Below are 18,066 nucleotides of genomic sequence, written 5' to 3'. Positions count from 1 at the left end.
ATAACTTATGACGACTATGTATGGTAATCTGATGTATTGTTTTTTAGTGGATCATGCGCATAACACGGTAAAACCCTTTACATTGTATAATTTTTCTACCTCGCTCAATCACATTGGTGTCATATTGCAAGAGGAAAAAATTATTAGAAATAATGACATCTGTATCAGCGTGATTAATGTTCACTACGCACTCTGTATTATAATAGGACGTAAAAGGACATTATCATTCACGTTTTTGCCTGGTTTGTACTAGGAGAACAGCTGAATGCAATTTTCATTACATATAGTTGCTGTTTGGTCGTTTGTTTTTCGTGCCCATGCTCTACCTTGGGTGACTTTCTTTACAATGTTTACATGACATGATCATACGGTTACATTCTCGATTCGAGGGGAATAGGGTTGATATTGAATCAAGTTGTGTGTGTTTTTGTATCCAGACTCTATCTTTGGTGGGTTTTTTTAATGCACAAGTTAACTCGGCCTTTAGGTAAGATCATGTTTATATCCGGTATGTTTCCGAGGGTCTCGTGGTACACATTTTAAGTAACATCGTCATGAGCACACGGTGACTGTCTCGATGGTATAGGACCGGGGTTAAGACTCAGTTAAGGCGTTTGGTGTTCTTGCCCAGGCTCTTTTTCGAGTGAAATATTTGTTGACTTAAAAATTGAGAGGATATAAATGATGCTCCTTATTGGTAATCTGTGGATAACACACGCTAGAAGGTAGTCCTACACCAATATTTGTAAATAAATGTTGCAAAAAATTGTATCGTAAAAAAAAATTGTACGAAATTTCTCACGTAACTCTAACTTAAGAAAATATATTTGTGTGCATTTATCCAGACCCACAAAAGGGTATACGTATATGTAAAGGACGCAAACTAATTATCTTATATACATATTATTCTTTTAAAGTTCTTGTCGCAGTATTTGCTTTATAATAGTGTTGAAACCAGTAGACAGTTGTTATTAGTATTGACACAGTGGTGATAAGTAGTTTATTACAACTGATATTATATTAATATTAAATTTTAAGACGCTTATTTTTCTGTTCCTTTGCAAATCAGAGAACATTTTAACCTAGACTAGCTGCGTTTCAATAGCAGAATTTTTTTCTTTAATAAAACAAAGAAAGAAATCGAGGTATAGCTTTGTTATTTTATTTAACGGTATAGACTTGCTCCTAATAATAGCAACTGTTTAGTATAACTATGTTAAATACGAAAAAAAAACTTTGCTCAAGTACTGTGGTAGAATTATTGTAAGGGGTTAGTGTGGTTTCCAAAGGCAGCCGGTTACTTTATATAGTTGACTGTGTATAGTTGATTGTATAATTTCTTTATATCCTTCCAACATTATATCTCACTATATTGACAAAAAAAGTACGATAAATAATTGTAGAGTGTAATCTTCAATTATATGTACAGTAGTTAATTAAATAATTATACGACTAATTATTGTTAGTTGACGTAATCAGTGTCTCTAGCTCACGAAACTCACCGTATTTTCTCTATATTCAGAAGTTCTTGAAATGATGGTTCTACAGAACCCATGGCCAGTGGTCTAGTTTGTTGCACAAATTTGCACTGTGTTGGAATGTGAACTGAATGGTTGCTACTGCTCATGTATAAGAGAACTATGAAGAGATTGTGCACAAACTTTCAACAATTCTTTAAATCTATGAAGAGATTTAAAGAATTGTTGAAAGTTTGTGCACAATCTTGTCAGCGCAAACGAAACTGGTGGGATGATATCCTATAGCTGCAAAGTTCGAGAAAGGATATAAAGTGATACTAATTATCATAGGTCATTTCATGGGTCACCTCAATAGGTCAAACAGGATGAATGCACAATTGTGCATTTACAAAGTTCCAGTATTTTAGTATATGTCAGCGGTACAAAGCAAAACACCGTTTGCATTCTATACGACAGGGCACTATACTTACAAAAGTAGAACTTCATAAACAACAAAACGCCTCTATCAAAATTTGGAAATTTAGAATAATACTCATGTACGAAAAGGGATGTTTTTAAAGTTGCTTTTACAAAATTGTACTCCCTCTCCCCCTTACCGTGGGGCAAGCTAAACTAGCGGAGCTGAAGGAAGCTTTACACGGGAACCCGAGAGCTAGACAATTCTTTCGCAACTTCATATGTTTTGACTATGTTTTGTATCAGTAATTAACTTTTCCTCTTATACCATATAAGTGTACTGTATGGCTTCCTGATACTGCGTTGCCCTTTTTTCCAGCTAGTACATGTACTGAATAAATTAAAAAAATTAAAAAATAAAGCGAAACTTGACGAATCCATCAGTCCTTTACGCGTCTGCATATTTACGTTAAGGGGTGGTGAAAAAATTTCCAGGGAGCCCAAGAAAAAAATCACAATCAATCAATCATTGAATTCAAAACTGTGTCCTTCTCTTGAATTGATGTACTCTTTCCTGTTTGTTTTTTGCTTTTCTGTCTTTAGTTTTCTTAATATATTTAAATCGAACCTGAAGACATGACACAGTAAGTTTTTGGACACAATGGTATTGTGTAAAGAGTCAGGACAAATATCAGATTTGTAGCACATGACGATAGTGTAACATTTATCAAGTAAACGAGTATTGTGCAACATAAGATTTGCTGAGCATGGACTCGATCAGTGCCATTGATGAAACTAGATTTCTGCTGGTTCAGCAAATAACTTTGTATAAAATAACCGGGTGACCCCCCCCCCCCCTAAAAAAAAAGAAAAAAAAGAGAGAGTCTGAGTGACCGCTATTGTTGGTTAAAGTTGATAACAACTGGAATGAACACTATTTAAACTGGAATTTGAGTATTGTGGAGCTATATTATGCTAAGCGAGCATTGGTAACTAATTTGGGAAACCGTTATAAGAATCAGTTTCAGTATGGGTGTTACGTTAAGGTATAAAGAATACCATCCCGAATAAGTAATTCGTCAAAGAACGATACGTGTACGTAACTGCATTTCAGTTTATAAAGTAAGCCGCTTCCATTATATTTAAGTGTGTTGACGAACATGCACTTATATATCAGACATGAGTAATTTCAATAGATAAATTTAGGTGGCGAGATGTACAACTCATACCAGTCAACATCATGAGAGAGTTAATGTACGTAGTAAATTCACCCTCACGGGAAAATGATGGTGAGGAACTTACATATGTTTTAACTTCTCTTTAACTCCTTAACTTAACACTCCCATCATCTTCCATCCACCCCGATAGTGGTTGAAGGTGGAGGGGCGATCTACATTGTGTGCTGTTTAGACTTTTGGTTTGAGAAAGTTGATATTCTGTCGTTCAATTTCGTCAAATGTCGAGCTGTAACGTCCAATCGTACACAGACCTAAGAAGGAATGACTTTTGTTCTTACATTATGATAACACATGATTTATTCGGAAACAAATAATTTGTGAAAGAGAAAACTATTTCACTTGAAATGTACTCCTTTATAAATAGAGCATCTCTTGTTGCAATTAAAAATTCTTCGTGACTTGAAGTAATCCACAATGATATCCTAGGGTAAGCGTATTGTTCGTCCGATCTGAACACTTACAACGAACTTAAAAGAGACGCATTGATTCTGCTTTCAATGCAACGAGTGAGATTGTTTACCCCATCTGTCCAAGCTCAATATAAATTGGATAATGTTTCAGTGTCGTCCGATAGGACAGCGGGTTGAGCAGATGGCTAAGAAGCTGATATCTCGAGTGAGTTCGAAACCCAGCAACCGTAGACGAATGTAACAAAATTCTATTTTGACTTTTCCCTCCTTTTTAAGCCTCGTATTTAAGTATTAGTTCTGAAGTTAGTTTTCTTGCTGGTGTGTTGGTTAGCGCGACGGTGTAAGCGAAAGACCTTGCACTGCTAATCGAGTAAAACGTGGCTAGGGTTCGAGACAGGCCGGATGCTATAATACCTCCGGCTGTGGGTATGGTGCTTTTTGTGGCCTATAGGATCCCGCGCCATGTCTCCCTTGTTGTCGTAAACGAGCCCGGGAGGATGCGAGGAGGATTGGTCGTTTAGAGGTCGACCAGAATGCGTTCTAGGTGGCGTGCGTGAATCCTTGCCTTTGGCCAGAGGGCGAGACACTCTCTGCGACCGGCATGTGTGCAACCCATGTCCACTGAATACGTGGCCCAATGAGGCGCTATCCTCCTGAAAATGTTCCTACGGAAGCTTATAAGTGCCATTATCATATTTGATATATTTACAAAACTAATACTTAACTATCGCCATCTTCTTTACTTCCCGCAAAGAGAAAGGAAATTGTTTTTGTTGCAAACATCCTGATTGGTGATATTGTTTTCTTTCCCAAACAGTGAAGAGTGCATATTGGTAGTGTGACGTAATTGTACATACTTTTCGTAAGTTATAAATCGCAAAACTGATCAATAGTACTATTTTGTGTATGTTTCGTGGTTGAAAAGTCTTTCTTTAGGTTAATATCATGTTACAGTGACGTGCGTGTATGTTTCGCGCAGTATCGATATACAATAATTTTATTTGGGTTTGATTCTACTGAACTGAATAAGCACTGTATATTGTCACAACTATATTTATGAATGTTTTAAAATGGGAATGACAGTTTAACTGGCAAAAGGAATAGATTGCAAAATTTAATCAGGTCAAAAAGGCAACGTGGTCATTACAATATAAAAACGGCGGAATTTTAACTAATATAATTATCTTCAAGTGAGTCGTTTGCGTCCATCATATATCAGGTATTATAAGCATTTACGTACTCAGGGGTTGTAAGAGTGATGTGGGCAAGTGTTGGGAGACACCTTTAAATATTCGCTCCTGCACCCACTCTTCCCTATATACTCCCTAGAAGGGTGTTATTGCCAGGGCCGGGACATTTGAAATACTGCAATTTCGTCAGGGCGTTTGGTGGTAACTTTGAAATCGAGCCCCCCCCCCCATTCCGATGAACTTGTCCACCACCTCTGATGCCAAGGCTCTATCTTGGGCTGCTTTTCTTACAAAGTACTTCATAATAAGCTCTTCTTAGCAGGAAAACACAAATGATATGCTTAGTTTGCATATTAATTCGTATTTGGATTTCACCTTCTGTGTGAAACTCAGGGATTCAACTATTGCCCCTTCCCTGGATATTTCCGCGTACCACCCGTGTTATAGCAAGTGGCCCCTGTGCTCAGTAAACCCTTTAGAAAAGTGACCCCCGCCCCCACCACCCCCACCCCCACCCCTGCGTCTCCAACACTTTCATAGTATTGAACATTCTGTGCATGACAATGTTGATCATGTCGACTGATCCTCACAGTGTTTAACATAATCAGAAAAAAATATGAACGAAATGTTCCTTTTTCCCCTTCTGTTTTTGGCTGCAACGATCTCATGTTCAGTAACTGTAAAAACTTCTTACCTTATTTTTAATATAATATATTCATTTAATATATAATAACATGATAAATTAATTAAATATGAATGTACTAAAAAATTATGGTCATAGTATCCAAAATGCTTCGTCTGAAGCACAAAGAATCATTTTACCTTTTAAGTTTTACCTTTGTGGTTATTTTTTATGATAAGTATATATATTTGAATATTCAGGTGGCAACGTAACTGTTATCTGAAGGAAATGTTCCTGTTCTTGACGAACAGCTTTATCTTTTTGTCCCTGATATTTGTCGGTTAGATGCAAGTTTTACCTTTCGATAAAAATGATTTCACCCTTTTATAAACATTGATTTATTATCCGTCAAAACAATGAACGATAGCCTATACATAACTTGAAAGAGATTGCTCGGTGGTGGCAACCATCTAACTCTACGAGGAAGAGAATAAACATTTCTCACTGCGTGCAAGTGGAACTAGCAATTCAGCAATATGCCTCTAGACAATGGTTGCCAATTTTAATGGGCGCAATCTGCCAAATTGGCGGCCAAATCGAGTGGAAATTAAACAACTGACAATTACGAAGTTGATATTACTTTACTACAACTGACCCTATATATGAGTAGGAAGTTATATGCAATCTCTTAGATCAGGGGTGGGCAACCATTTTGAATGAATGGGCCAGATATACATATGAACAATTGACTGGGCCGCAACTAACCAACGACCTGCTGTTGATTTCAAACATTTGACTACGAGGACCTTCAAGCAATAGGTGCGTGTGCTTAATCTGTTTTCACAAAAACATAATATCAATACAGTACAGTTCATAATTAATGGGGATAAAAGGCCTACCTGATAGCATCATTAGTGCCGATAAATTCTAAGCAGCAAGCTCGTTTTTTGTCATGATGTAAAATAGATTGATTTTTTTCTTTTTCTTGAGACATCTCACGGGCCGCAAAAAAAAACACTGGCGGGCCGCATGTGGCCCGCCGGCCGTAGGTTGCCCACCCCCAGTCTTAGAAGAACATTATGGAGAGAAACGTGTTTCATCAATAAAAGCCAATGATTTTACCGACACGTATGCCATTAATCGGACTGAACAACAGGGAGGAATGATTGTAATTTATGTTCGTTTGGGGAATTCAACAATTTTCAGGTACTATGTATTTTCAACTGGTAGGCTATTTGAAGAAACGCCAAAAAGAGAAGAAAACACAAAACAAAAGAAAGCACAAAATAATCGTCAAAATGCTGTTTGCCTGACCTTTATTTTCCTCCTGCAAAAATAACGCCAAATTTGTCATTTTGGGCGTTTATAGCGCCAAACTGGTAACTCTGTACTAGATTCTTTGAAGTTGACTGTTATTGCCGATACACGTCCTCAACAACAAGATCCTCTCTGAGTTTAAACGTTCGTGCCAAAATCTATGCCAATCCTTAGTTAACTTATGTTATTGGCTTGATAACCAAAATTTAGTGTAATACTTGCCAAGCATAGCATATACATAGCACAGCATGGCTTAGCATAACACAACGTGACGTGGCATAGCATGTCATAGAAATAGCATAGCATTACATGACATAGTCTAGCATATAATCTACCATTCACCATATTGTCGTATTGCACGGCATTGAAGAGAATAGCATATCGAATATTATACAACACCTACTTATATTCCGGCCATTTGATTGGTCAATTGCTCGTCGATTGCATGCAAAATCCGCTCTATTGCACTATATGGTATAGAATCATGTGTTATACTTTTTTGATAGCACTTTTTCAATGGTAAGAGAGCAGAGAAACCAGTCTGTTCAAAACAATCTGTTGCAATTATATCCAAATTTGAAGGTGTTGTATACAACAAATAATGAATGGTTTCCATTCGTGCAATAGTGCAAATATAGTGCAAATATTTCATTCGTTGAAAGATGTAATTTGTTCCATTGAATGGAACAAATTATCATGTGACATATGCCCATTTATGTAGTAATATGTTGTATACGTTGGTATTACTGTCATAAATGTCTGTACAAATGCAAACAAAGCGTATTACCACCATTGAAAAGTGGGCATTATTAATCGCCCATAGATATCCAGAAGTGATAGTCCTCCTCCGAATTACAAGACTTATAGACTGTATATATATATATATATATATATATATATAGTGGCAATTGTAGTCAGTTGCAAAAATCCAGAACAGATAAATTTCCAGCCTCCACCGGGATTCGACCCGGGCCTCTCGCTTTATATGCGGACACCCTAACCACTAGGCTATGGACGCTGATTGCACGTCTATCAATCGACACCTGCCGTGTTGTTGTACAAAACAACACTTAAACACATTAATCCCTAAATCTGATCGCACTCATAAATGGCACGTTTGTAAATATGTTCATGTTTCAATACTTGTTACCTTCATAAAGGCTCAACATTTTCACGCAAACTTGAACAAGTGTGGGTTATCCCACATCATTCTGTACAAATGACGAATGAAGAAAAATACTTCATAACGGAAGATAAAAATAAGATCCAGAGTCCGGCGTTTTTACAGTAATGTGATTTATTATGCCATACGCTACGGAACGGCTAAATGAGAAAAAAAAATGCCCCGGGAATATTTTCTTTTTAATATTAAATTTCATTTTTACTTGCAGGAAGCAGAAAAAAACTGAATGAAATCATAATTTAAACATATATAACTCTATAATTAATAACACAATGAACTTTAAAGGCAAGTCAATATTTTCATATACATGTTTGTGATAGTTTTGTCATAACGGCATTGAGAATATATTAAATTTGGAAAATCTATCCCTTGCTTCATATACTACGCAGACAATTGTGAAAGGAACCCTTTCTTCTAACCTTCTTTGTCAGGATTTTCACAAAACTAATCAACAACATTCACGGTTTTTTATTTATATATATATAAATGTAAAGAATCGATACGAAATGGAAAGAAAGCGAAGTAGAAGTAAACAAGTTTAGGAATAAAAAAGTTCTCAGCGTATGTCTCTATGAGTTGTATTAATAAGCATCTTCAAGTTATCAATGGCTATACACATTTTAACATCTTTCTTCTCTTTTGGCTAGTACGAAGGTAGATTGTGTGATTGATCGCCAGTTTACTTCGAATGACTGAGCACGAGTACAAGTCCACGAGGGTGGGCGAGGGGGTGCAAATATGTTCATGTTTCAATACTTGTTACCTTCATAAAGGCTCAACATACTCACGCAAACTTGAACAAGTGTGGGTTATCCCACATCATTCTGTACAAATGACGAATGAAGTAAAATACTTCATAACGGAAGATAATGTGTTTTTACAGTAATGTGATGTATTATGCCATACGCTACGGAACGGCTAAATGAGAAAAAAATGCCCCGGGAATATTTTCTTTTTAATATTAAATTTCATTTATACTTGCAGGAAGCAGGAAAAAACTGAATGAAATCATAATTTAAACATATATAACTAATAATTAATAACACAATGAACTTTAAAGGCAAGTCAATATTTTCATACATGTTTGTGATAGTTTTGTCATAACGGCATTGAGAATATATTAAATTTGGAAAATCTATCCCTTGCTTTATATACTACGCAGACAATTGTGAAAGGAATCCTTTCTTCTAACCTTCTTTGTCAGGATTTTCACAAAACTAATCAACAACATTCACGATTGTTATTTATATATATATAAATGTAAAGAATCGATACAAAATGGAAAGAAAGTGCAGTAGAAGTAAACAAGTTTAGGAATAAAAAAGTTCTCAGCGTACGTCTCTATACATATGAGTTGTATTAATAAGCATCTTCAAGTTATCAATGGCTATACACATTTTAACATCCTTCTTCTCGTTTTGCTAGGACAAAGGTAGATTGTGTGATTGATCGCCAGCTTACTTCGAATGACTGAGCACGAGTACAAGTCCACGAGGGTGGGCGAGGGGGTGCAAATACCAACGGCTATGTCACAATACCAGTAAGTGCAGGGGCTCACTACGAATCTGGTACCATGTATTTATGTATTCCAAAGTTCTATCATTATATTATGATCGCATCATTTTCAAGATCTATAATGTAAATGAGAAAGAACGACTAACAAAATATAAGCAGACCTTTTAATGTATATAGGTCTAACGAAATAAACTATTCTATGATAATCACATCTCGCCTGGTCTATAACTGAGTCATACTTCAAAAAATAACTGAGTGGGAGTCGACAGAGAAAAAAATGTCCCACCTCCTCCACACTCCACTAAGTATCCACACAGAACCAGGCTACAGTTAACTATAAAATGATAAGGCAGGAGAAAGACAGGAAACCATATGAATACTTAATAGATAACAAAAGAGCTTTGTGACAATATTAAATTTAGCAATGGTATGTGTATACTTGAGACGGCCACCTAAAGCTAAAATCCCATATCTTAGGACAGTTCTTGAAACAGACGCAATGCTGAGTTGAATTGAAAAGATTCAAATAAATGCCGAGAGATCGTTGGAATCTAGTGCACGGAATACCGACTGAAGAGAGAGATTGAAATACTTATGTAGAATTAATTAATTACAATATTGGAACATAAAGATATAATGTATGTGTGTCGATATGATAAATATTGAGAGTGTTGAGTTTGAAAGGAAGAGTATTGCTATGAGAAAAAGAGGTGCTCGCACTACACTGTTTTGAAGCAATAGCAGTTTTTGCAGTAGCGAAGGATAGTTGTTGGCTGAGACAAAAAAACAAAATGGTTTGGCGGTTGAGAATATCTTTAGAGACTTTGCTGCACACATAATCAATGTGATGCTTCCAATTTAAAATATGATCAATGTAACCACCTACGTATTTAGCAACATGAGAAAACTTGATTTGGTTCTTGTGCATGGATATTAAATCCACTGCAACTGGATAGGGTGGATTTATTGCTAGTCACCAACATTACAGAACAGTTCATTTAATTACATTACGTGAAAGTTTGTAAGTTTTTTTTCAAGACCAGCAGTAATTGACAATGGGTCAGGCACACAACAGAATATGTAAGTGTTGTCTGAATGTAAGTATCTCTAAGTATGTAGTTTTTGCTTCCATGTGTGTTTAGAAAGTCTTGATTTTACCGAAGATTTTACCGAAGCAAGTCCTTTTCACACGCGTTTACACCAATTATGTTTCTCTAATGTCATAAAAATCTGCCGAATGATCTCTTTGTTATTCAGATCGCTCAATTGATATAAATCATACTACTCATTTAAATTTAAGTACTCTTTGAATACAAAGCGTCTTTATATTATGGAACTTGTCAGAAAAGTGCACGGTACATATTTTTAGTTAGTTGGTCATACACATATTTAATTCCTCATTCCAACCAGTTTTGACACAGTTCATCTTTGATGATGTGTTATCCGGAACATTAAACACAACGGAATTAATAAAGGGATTTTCATTTCTATTTTCAGATATATGTGACTTTGAAACTCAATATCTGAACCCTTTTAGAGAAGGTTAATTACATCCTGTAATGAAAAGTCTATATATTTCTTACATCACTCATGGCGTTTTTTCTTTAGCTAATTTGCGTTCAAGCGCAGTTCAAAGTTCGAACGCAGGTAGAAAAAGATATTTCAACCAAATTGATGCATTTGCCACAAATCTTGATCAGTATTTATCTGTGTAGTGGACACCGATTGATGCCACGAATTTAGAATATTTCACGATCAATCATAGTTTCTTCCACTCTTAGAAGTTCGTTTATTCATGTTCTCCTTGCTATTTCGTCAAATGTGGCAAATATATTGTGTTATCATTTTACGGTTAAAAGATAAAAAGAACCACCAAACTACAACCTGTTATTAAGCAATACATCCACAATATCAACAGACATAATTTTGTTTCAAAAAATCATGAATCCATGATTGTAATGTCATTTGCAGATGTGATGAGAGATGTGGCAACATCATCTACTGAGAAAGCGAGAGGACTTCTGCACTTATCACTTATCACTACCCACCACATGATAGCTGAGGGCTTGACCTATCATGGCACTTGCAACTTTCTTGATCATGACAGTTTAGATTTTTAAGCTAGAATAGGAACAAAATGAACCCAACCCTTTCGTCTGCTCGATCAGAGTAATATCCAACTTTAACTAAGAATAATAATATGGTTTGTATCACCTTTAATCTTCCTTATTTCACACTATTTGTACTTTATTCTCTTTTACATAAAGGCAAAGAAAACAGTGCTAGTACCTGATTATATGCCAATGGCGTATGTTTGTTAGGTTTTTGGATGTTTGAATTTCAGAAAGGGTATACGATAATTGAAAGTTTCGGTTAAGTAATCTACGTTACTCAGAAGAAGTGAAGAATTAATCACATTAGACTGATATCATGTGCGCGTGTGGGCAGTTTATTTCACAGTATTTGTATAAAGTTGGGCATATATTTCAAAGTATGACCATTGTTAATTACAGCATTTTTATATAAAGACGGGCGAAGCGCTCAAGAGCCATTGGCCTTGTTCAACGATTGTTTAAACACGTTTCAAGGCGCGGATGACCATACTTTACATACAGATATTGCCTAATAGCGACGGACTATGCTCGCATGACCAAACCACCCATTATCGACTAACGAATCTCAATTTAGAGGTTGTTGTTATCATCTTTATAATTTTATTATAAAATTATTTTGTTGAGAATAGCTCGCTAATCCAGGCCTTAATACTCCCGCTTGTGGAATTGCAGAAAATAAAAACAATCGTTTTAATAGGTCAAGAGCCATATCTAAGAAAAGATTTAGAAAATAAAGATAGTTGCAAGAAAAAAACATTAACACTATTTTTATTCACAACCAATCAACGAAAATCAAATAGTTAATATTCTTTAATATATCAATAGTTATTATATCAACTTACTAATAGTTAACGTAGCAAACATTACGTCTTGAATGATTCTGATTTTTTCATATATATTGAGTGATGAAATCAGAATAAAGTAGGGACGAAAGGTTTGTAAAAGCCAGTACCATTTGAAGAAAATGGCAAGATATTCGATCACTTCGAAGAAGAATATACCAAGAGATACTTTACATAAACATCGTCAATAATTGTATATAATCACAAACACGAACACTGACACACACCAAATCAACACACATTAATTCAGCAGTATGAAAATAAGGGGGAAATAGTATACTATTTATATTGACATCATTTCAATTAGTGCTTTGTAGTCATAATTTGGTACAATTTTGTATACGGAACTTGAATAACGAAGTACAAGGTAAAAGAAACGCAGCCACGAATTACAGCAATAATAGAGATGCCAGCGAAATTTACGTAAACCAGTGTGTTCTCAACCACAAATGAATCAAAATAAATTACCATATTGCCAAAAAATAAGGATGATCACTTCATTTTTGTAAAGAAACCTCCCACTACCGCAGATAAAATATAATATAAGAAGGTTACCCAATAACAAAGCCTACAGTTTTATTTAATACCCGCATTAACGGACATGTAAAAGGGAAAAGGCCTGATGTACTCATGCAAATAAGGATTGTTTTTACTATTTGATTAATTAAGCGATTGCCCTGATTTTCATGTCTGAATAACGGATTACGTGGTGGTATTCTGGACGACTCCACCAAAACTTCTTGTCAGTCCCATAGGGGCTGTTGAGAGAAGAGAAATCGATATCTGTCATCTGTCTGTACCACCATCCACCTTGATATTGAACACCTAAATTGTTTTGGTCCGAGTTGAAGGAACTGTAGTCAGTATCATCGTTATCATTGTCTCTTGTGGTGAACGGGAAGTTATTATGGTAGGATAACGCGTTACCTGTTAACATGTGAAGAAAAGAGGACAATGTGGCTTAAATGAAGTTGATGATTCCATATACTTTACGGTTGCAAGTTGTGCTGTGATACACACAATCTCACTTTCCAGTTTATTACAGGAAAAAAAAATAGGTAAAGATTGGCAAAAGCAAACCACTCATAAAAGTGAAACGAAACTTAAACGGTCAGGGGGGGTTAAATCGTGGAGAAAAAATATCAGTCCAGCCAATAAAGTGATATTTGTGTGGAAGTCAATTACAAAACCATGGCACTATTCATACTAATATGTTGATTACGCAAGCAATAACAGTTCCGACTTTGTTTTGTGTTATAACACAACCGTTGTTCAGTTTTTTCAAGACAATTTTGATAACATGATTATGTCATTATATGAGGCGGAGGGGGAATTATACTTTATTACTGATAGAAGGATCACAGGAGGTTGTGGATAACATAAGAACAAACCTTCTGTCGGTGTTGTTCATGGTTTAGTTTAAAATGAAACTTCTTTGGAAAGTAAGAACAAAATGCGCACACGTCATATATATCTATTGAACTGCACTTCTTATGATCACGAGAAAACTATTCTAAGGTAATGTGAACAATACAAACTACAATAGAAAGGCGGACATGCAGGGCTTTTGTGCTAACACTGTCCGCGCAAAACGCTTTATAACTTCTTCAAGTTATATCAAGCACAATCATTACCCTCCTAGTATGTTTTTCTTTCAGAGGCAAATAACAGAGCGGTCAAGTTAGTTCCAACCCCTTAAGCTCAATTCCAAATCTTTCATGGAGGAATTCTTCACTAATGGGGACGTTTGACACATACCTGCATCCCCAACGTAGTTCCCAAGCCGTAGAGTATATTCTTGTGATTCGTCGGTAATACTAAACGAATCATATACGGCGTACAATGGAACACTGTTAATATTAATCATGTCGATTCGCAGCTCATATCGTCTTTGCTTTGTCAAGCTGTAGATCTTCTCGTTTCCAAGCCAGAAGTTCTCACTTAGATTACCAAAGCCTGCTCTGTAGTCACTCCAATACAGATAAAAGTCTTGAGCGCCATTCATTTGTCGTTGGAATACCTGGAAATGTGAAAATCATGTAAACAAAGATCCAAACGGGTAAGGAGCACACTACTGTAAGAATAAAACACTTTACATAACCATCACATGACATAAATATCATTTGCTCTCCTTTTCCTCTTAAAAAGTATAACTTTTTTATAAAAACTTATCTGGAACAGACAGTTTAGTTTTGTCACATTCTAAAATGTCTGTGCCCGACTTACCGTCCAACCACCTCCATTGGTCATATCGCAGTAAACCTCACACGGAGGACCAGTCCAATTGGTAGGTTTCATTTGATACACACCGCTGGCATTTTCTCCGTCATTAAACAATTGCGTACAATCAGAATAGTAGCATTTCAGACCATCTCCGAGGTATCCCTGACGACAATAACACTTTAGTATCCCGTTCCTATATTCACAATCTGCGTTATGATCACAACCTTCTTTGATTCTACATATGAGGTTATCATTTTTGCAAACACATGTCTTTTCACAGCTTGGAGAGGTGTAAGTTTCTCCTTCCTGAAAAGTATAAGTAAACCATGTTGTACATGTTGTGAAACATGCGCTCAATGTCACGCAATCGTCCACTTATGGTGGCAGATCGTGACAGTGGAGTGTAATAATTATAGGCACATTGCTATTATTGATGTTATTTCAGGGTATCCCTGTAACAGTCTAACAGTGTAGAATCAAACGATAAAAGGTGGTAACACGTGCGATTAAAGTCACGTCAACACAAGAACAAAGTGATACTGTGTTGAAGTTTACCTTTTAAGGGTGTCTAGGATTATAACTCTTTACATCAGTGAGAATATATTGTTAACAAAGAACCCACCAGGTCAGTCTTACAGCTAGTGACTCTATAAGAACTATATTTGCAATGCTTTACGACGAGGATAAAGGATAATCCACTTATAGAAAGATGATTTATACAATTCTTTGCTTAGCAAAATTATTCTTCCTATCATTTTTCGACTAATATCAGAAAATTTTGAATGGTTTGTCTTACTGGATTGTATAGTCATTTATGCAAAATGCTTAGGTCAACACGAAGTATTGTCATATATGATACATTGTCATAAAAGACAGATTTAATTCAGTCCCTTACCGGTAATACCGTGTCGTTCCCTGTTTGTTCATGCCTCATGTAACATCCGCACTCTTGTAGTGGGACGCAATCATCATTATGCATCAAGTAACCAGTAGGACACACACATGTTGTATTATCAGTACATGTCCTGTTGCAAGACGGATTAGCACAAGAACCCTCACATTTACAGGTACTTTGTACTTGATTAGGTGGACATGGATCTATGTCTGAAGAAAAAACAAAAGCAGCAGTAAATAAACGAAGAACTTTCATAAAGATGAACATTAGCAGATTTGGATGAAATCTTGCTTATAGTCAAACAGAATATGCAAGTATTATAAGCAAATAAATTTGTCACGCAATTAATATTCATCTAATGGAAGCGGTTTGTTAGAATTTACTCTGCGCGAGGAACTTACTGTTAGATCAGAAGAAAATAATTAAGTTGTTTCAGCTCACACACAAGGATCATAACCGTTTTATGATGCTGAAAGAAGAAATATACCTTATATATCTGTAACGTGTTCGGATAAGGGAGACGAAAATAAGCTTCGAGATACTAAATTACAAAACAATGAAAGTAGACAAAATACATTCTTTTGTCTAATAAATGATTTGTTGCACAAAGGATAAACAACATTATTGTGTGTGAGCAAACAATAGACTACCTGCTAACAAGAATTAAAATTATTGATAATTAATGTGTTTTTGTACCAGTGTAAGACATATACCATGTTTTCACGTGATATGAGCTAAATATAAATAAACCAATGTTAATCATTAATTTATACCTGGTGTAGTGATAAGTGCAGAAGTCGTCTCGCTTTTCTCAGAAGATGATATTGCCACATCTCTCCTCACATCTGAAAAGACATTACAATCATGGATCTCAAAGACTATTAACCATCTATGTTGTCAATTCCATAATATGTATCTGCTTCTAATTGCCAGGTAATTAACAATTTATTGCAATAGAACTGCAATTTATTCAAATGAAGAACTGCAAACTTTGTACAATAACTTCATTTTGAATTTTAAAAACAAAATAATGTCTGTTGATTTGTTCTTGTTAGTGCTTAATAACAAGTTGTAGTTTAGAGGGTCTTTTTATTTCTTAACCGTCAAATGATAACACAATAAATGGGCACATTCGACGCAAAAAAGGGAAGGTTTTACATATGTTTTGTGTGAAAATGAAAACTCGAAATAAACAAATTTTTTAGAGTGGAAACTACCATGATTGATCGTGAAATTTTCTAAATTTCGTTGCATTAATCGGTGTCCATTACATAGATAAATACTGATGAAGAGTGTGGCAAATGCATCAATTCGGTTGAATTATTTTATTCTACCTGCGTTTGAGCGCAATTTAGCTTAAGAACGTCATGAGTGATGAAAGAAATATATAGACTATACATTACAGGATGTCATTTACCTTCTCTCAAAGAGTTTAAATATTGAGTTTCAAAGTCACATAAACCTGAAAATAGAAATGAAAATCCCTTTATTATTTCCGTTGTGTTTAAATGTTTCGGATAACACACCATCATAAAAGATAAACTATGTCAAACCTGGTTGGAATGAGGAATTAAATATGTGTATGACCAACTGACTAAAAACATGTAAACTACACTTTTCTGACAAGTTCCATAATATAAAGACGTTTTGTATTCAAAGGGTACTTTAAATTTAAATGAGTAGTTTTAATTTATAAATTTTGAGCGATATAAATAAAACAAATCATTCGACAGATTTGTATGACATCAAAGAAACAAATAATTGATGTACAGTCGTGCCTTCATAAAATATTTTCTTTTCAAGATTTTTAAATACACATGAAAGTAAAAACTACATAATAAGCTGTTGTAGTATTGAGTGCTTGAAATATCCTGGGTACTTGAAATTAATCCTTAAGTCAATTTTATAATGTTTGGGAGAAGCAGTTTTTATAAAACTTTAACGACTTTCTTCCATCATTTCACGTTCTGACATACAGACTTATAAAATAGTTTTACTAAAGTACCGAACAAAAATACTCTTTTAAAACACATTGAGATACGAATACTGCTTCTTTTGAATTACTGATACAGCTAGTGGAAGAAAAAGAAAAAAAACCTTAATGATGATTTTCAATATTACTATAAAGTGACTTACTAGGCAGTGATTCAATTTCGACTGAAAAACTCAACACGAGAATGAAATACACGAACAGTTGTCCTGATTCCATACTGGATAATCAATCAGCACAGGCAGCAAAGATCTGAATGAAAGAAATGGCAAGAAGCAATAATGATGATGACATTTAAATATGATTACTTCAGCGGTTTCCAAGCCAATGAGTTAACTTTATACATTGAATGTTTCTAAATCAACGTGTTCACCCGGCTGTGACAATATCTCTCCACGTATCGTGAAAAATGTCAGCATTTATATTGCCAAGTCACTAAGTTATTGTTTTTAATAGTTGCCTCAGTCAAGGTTGATATCCTTCCTAGACTAAATTGCAAGAGTTGTTCCTGTGGCACAAGAGAGGTAATCGTCATATTATATAACAACATTTTATCTCGTTTTTCTATCTTAAATTATGCATCGTATCCTTTTTGTTTCAATTTCTTCAAAAATCTGATCTTATTATTCAATGGCCAGTTTGGTATTCTTACT

The 18,066-nt window shown here is 35.3% G+C and overlaps 1 protein-coding gene across 1 annotated transcript; it reads right to left on the bottom strand.

Moving 5' to 3' along the window:
• Positions 1–11,878: 11,878 nt before the first annotated feature.
• LOC139980473 (fibrinogen-like protein A) lies at positions 11,879–15,606 on the bottom strand. The gene is made up of 4 exons (XM_071992094.1): positions 15,424–15,606; positions 14,532–14,834; positions 14,064–14,325; positions 11,879–13,232 (listed from the first exon to the last, which is right to left on the bottom strand). The coding sequence occupies exons 1-4, from the start codon at positions 15,505–15,507 to the stop codon at positions 12,970–12,972; spliced, it is 912 nt and encodes a 303-aa protein (XP_071848195.1). The 5' UTR covers positions 15,508–15,606; the 3' UTR covers positions 11,879–12,969.
• Positions 15,607–18,066: the final 2,460 nt, after the last annotated feature.

This window comes from Apostichopus japonicus, chromosome 15 (assembly GCF_037975245.1).
Source record: "Apostichopus japonicus isolate 1M-3 chromosome 15, ASM3797524v1, whole genome shotgun sequence".
Lineage (NCBI taxonomy): Eukaryota > Metazoa > Echinodermata > Holothuroidea > Aspidochirotida > Stichopodidae > Apostichopus > Apostichopus japonicus.
The sequence above is the reverse complement of the archived record's forward strand: the minus strand, read 5'-3'. Positions and strand labels throughout refer to the sequence as shown.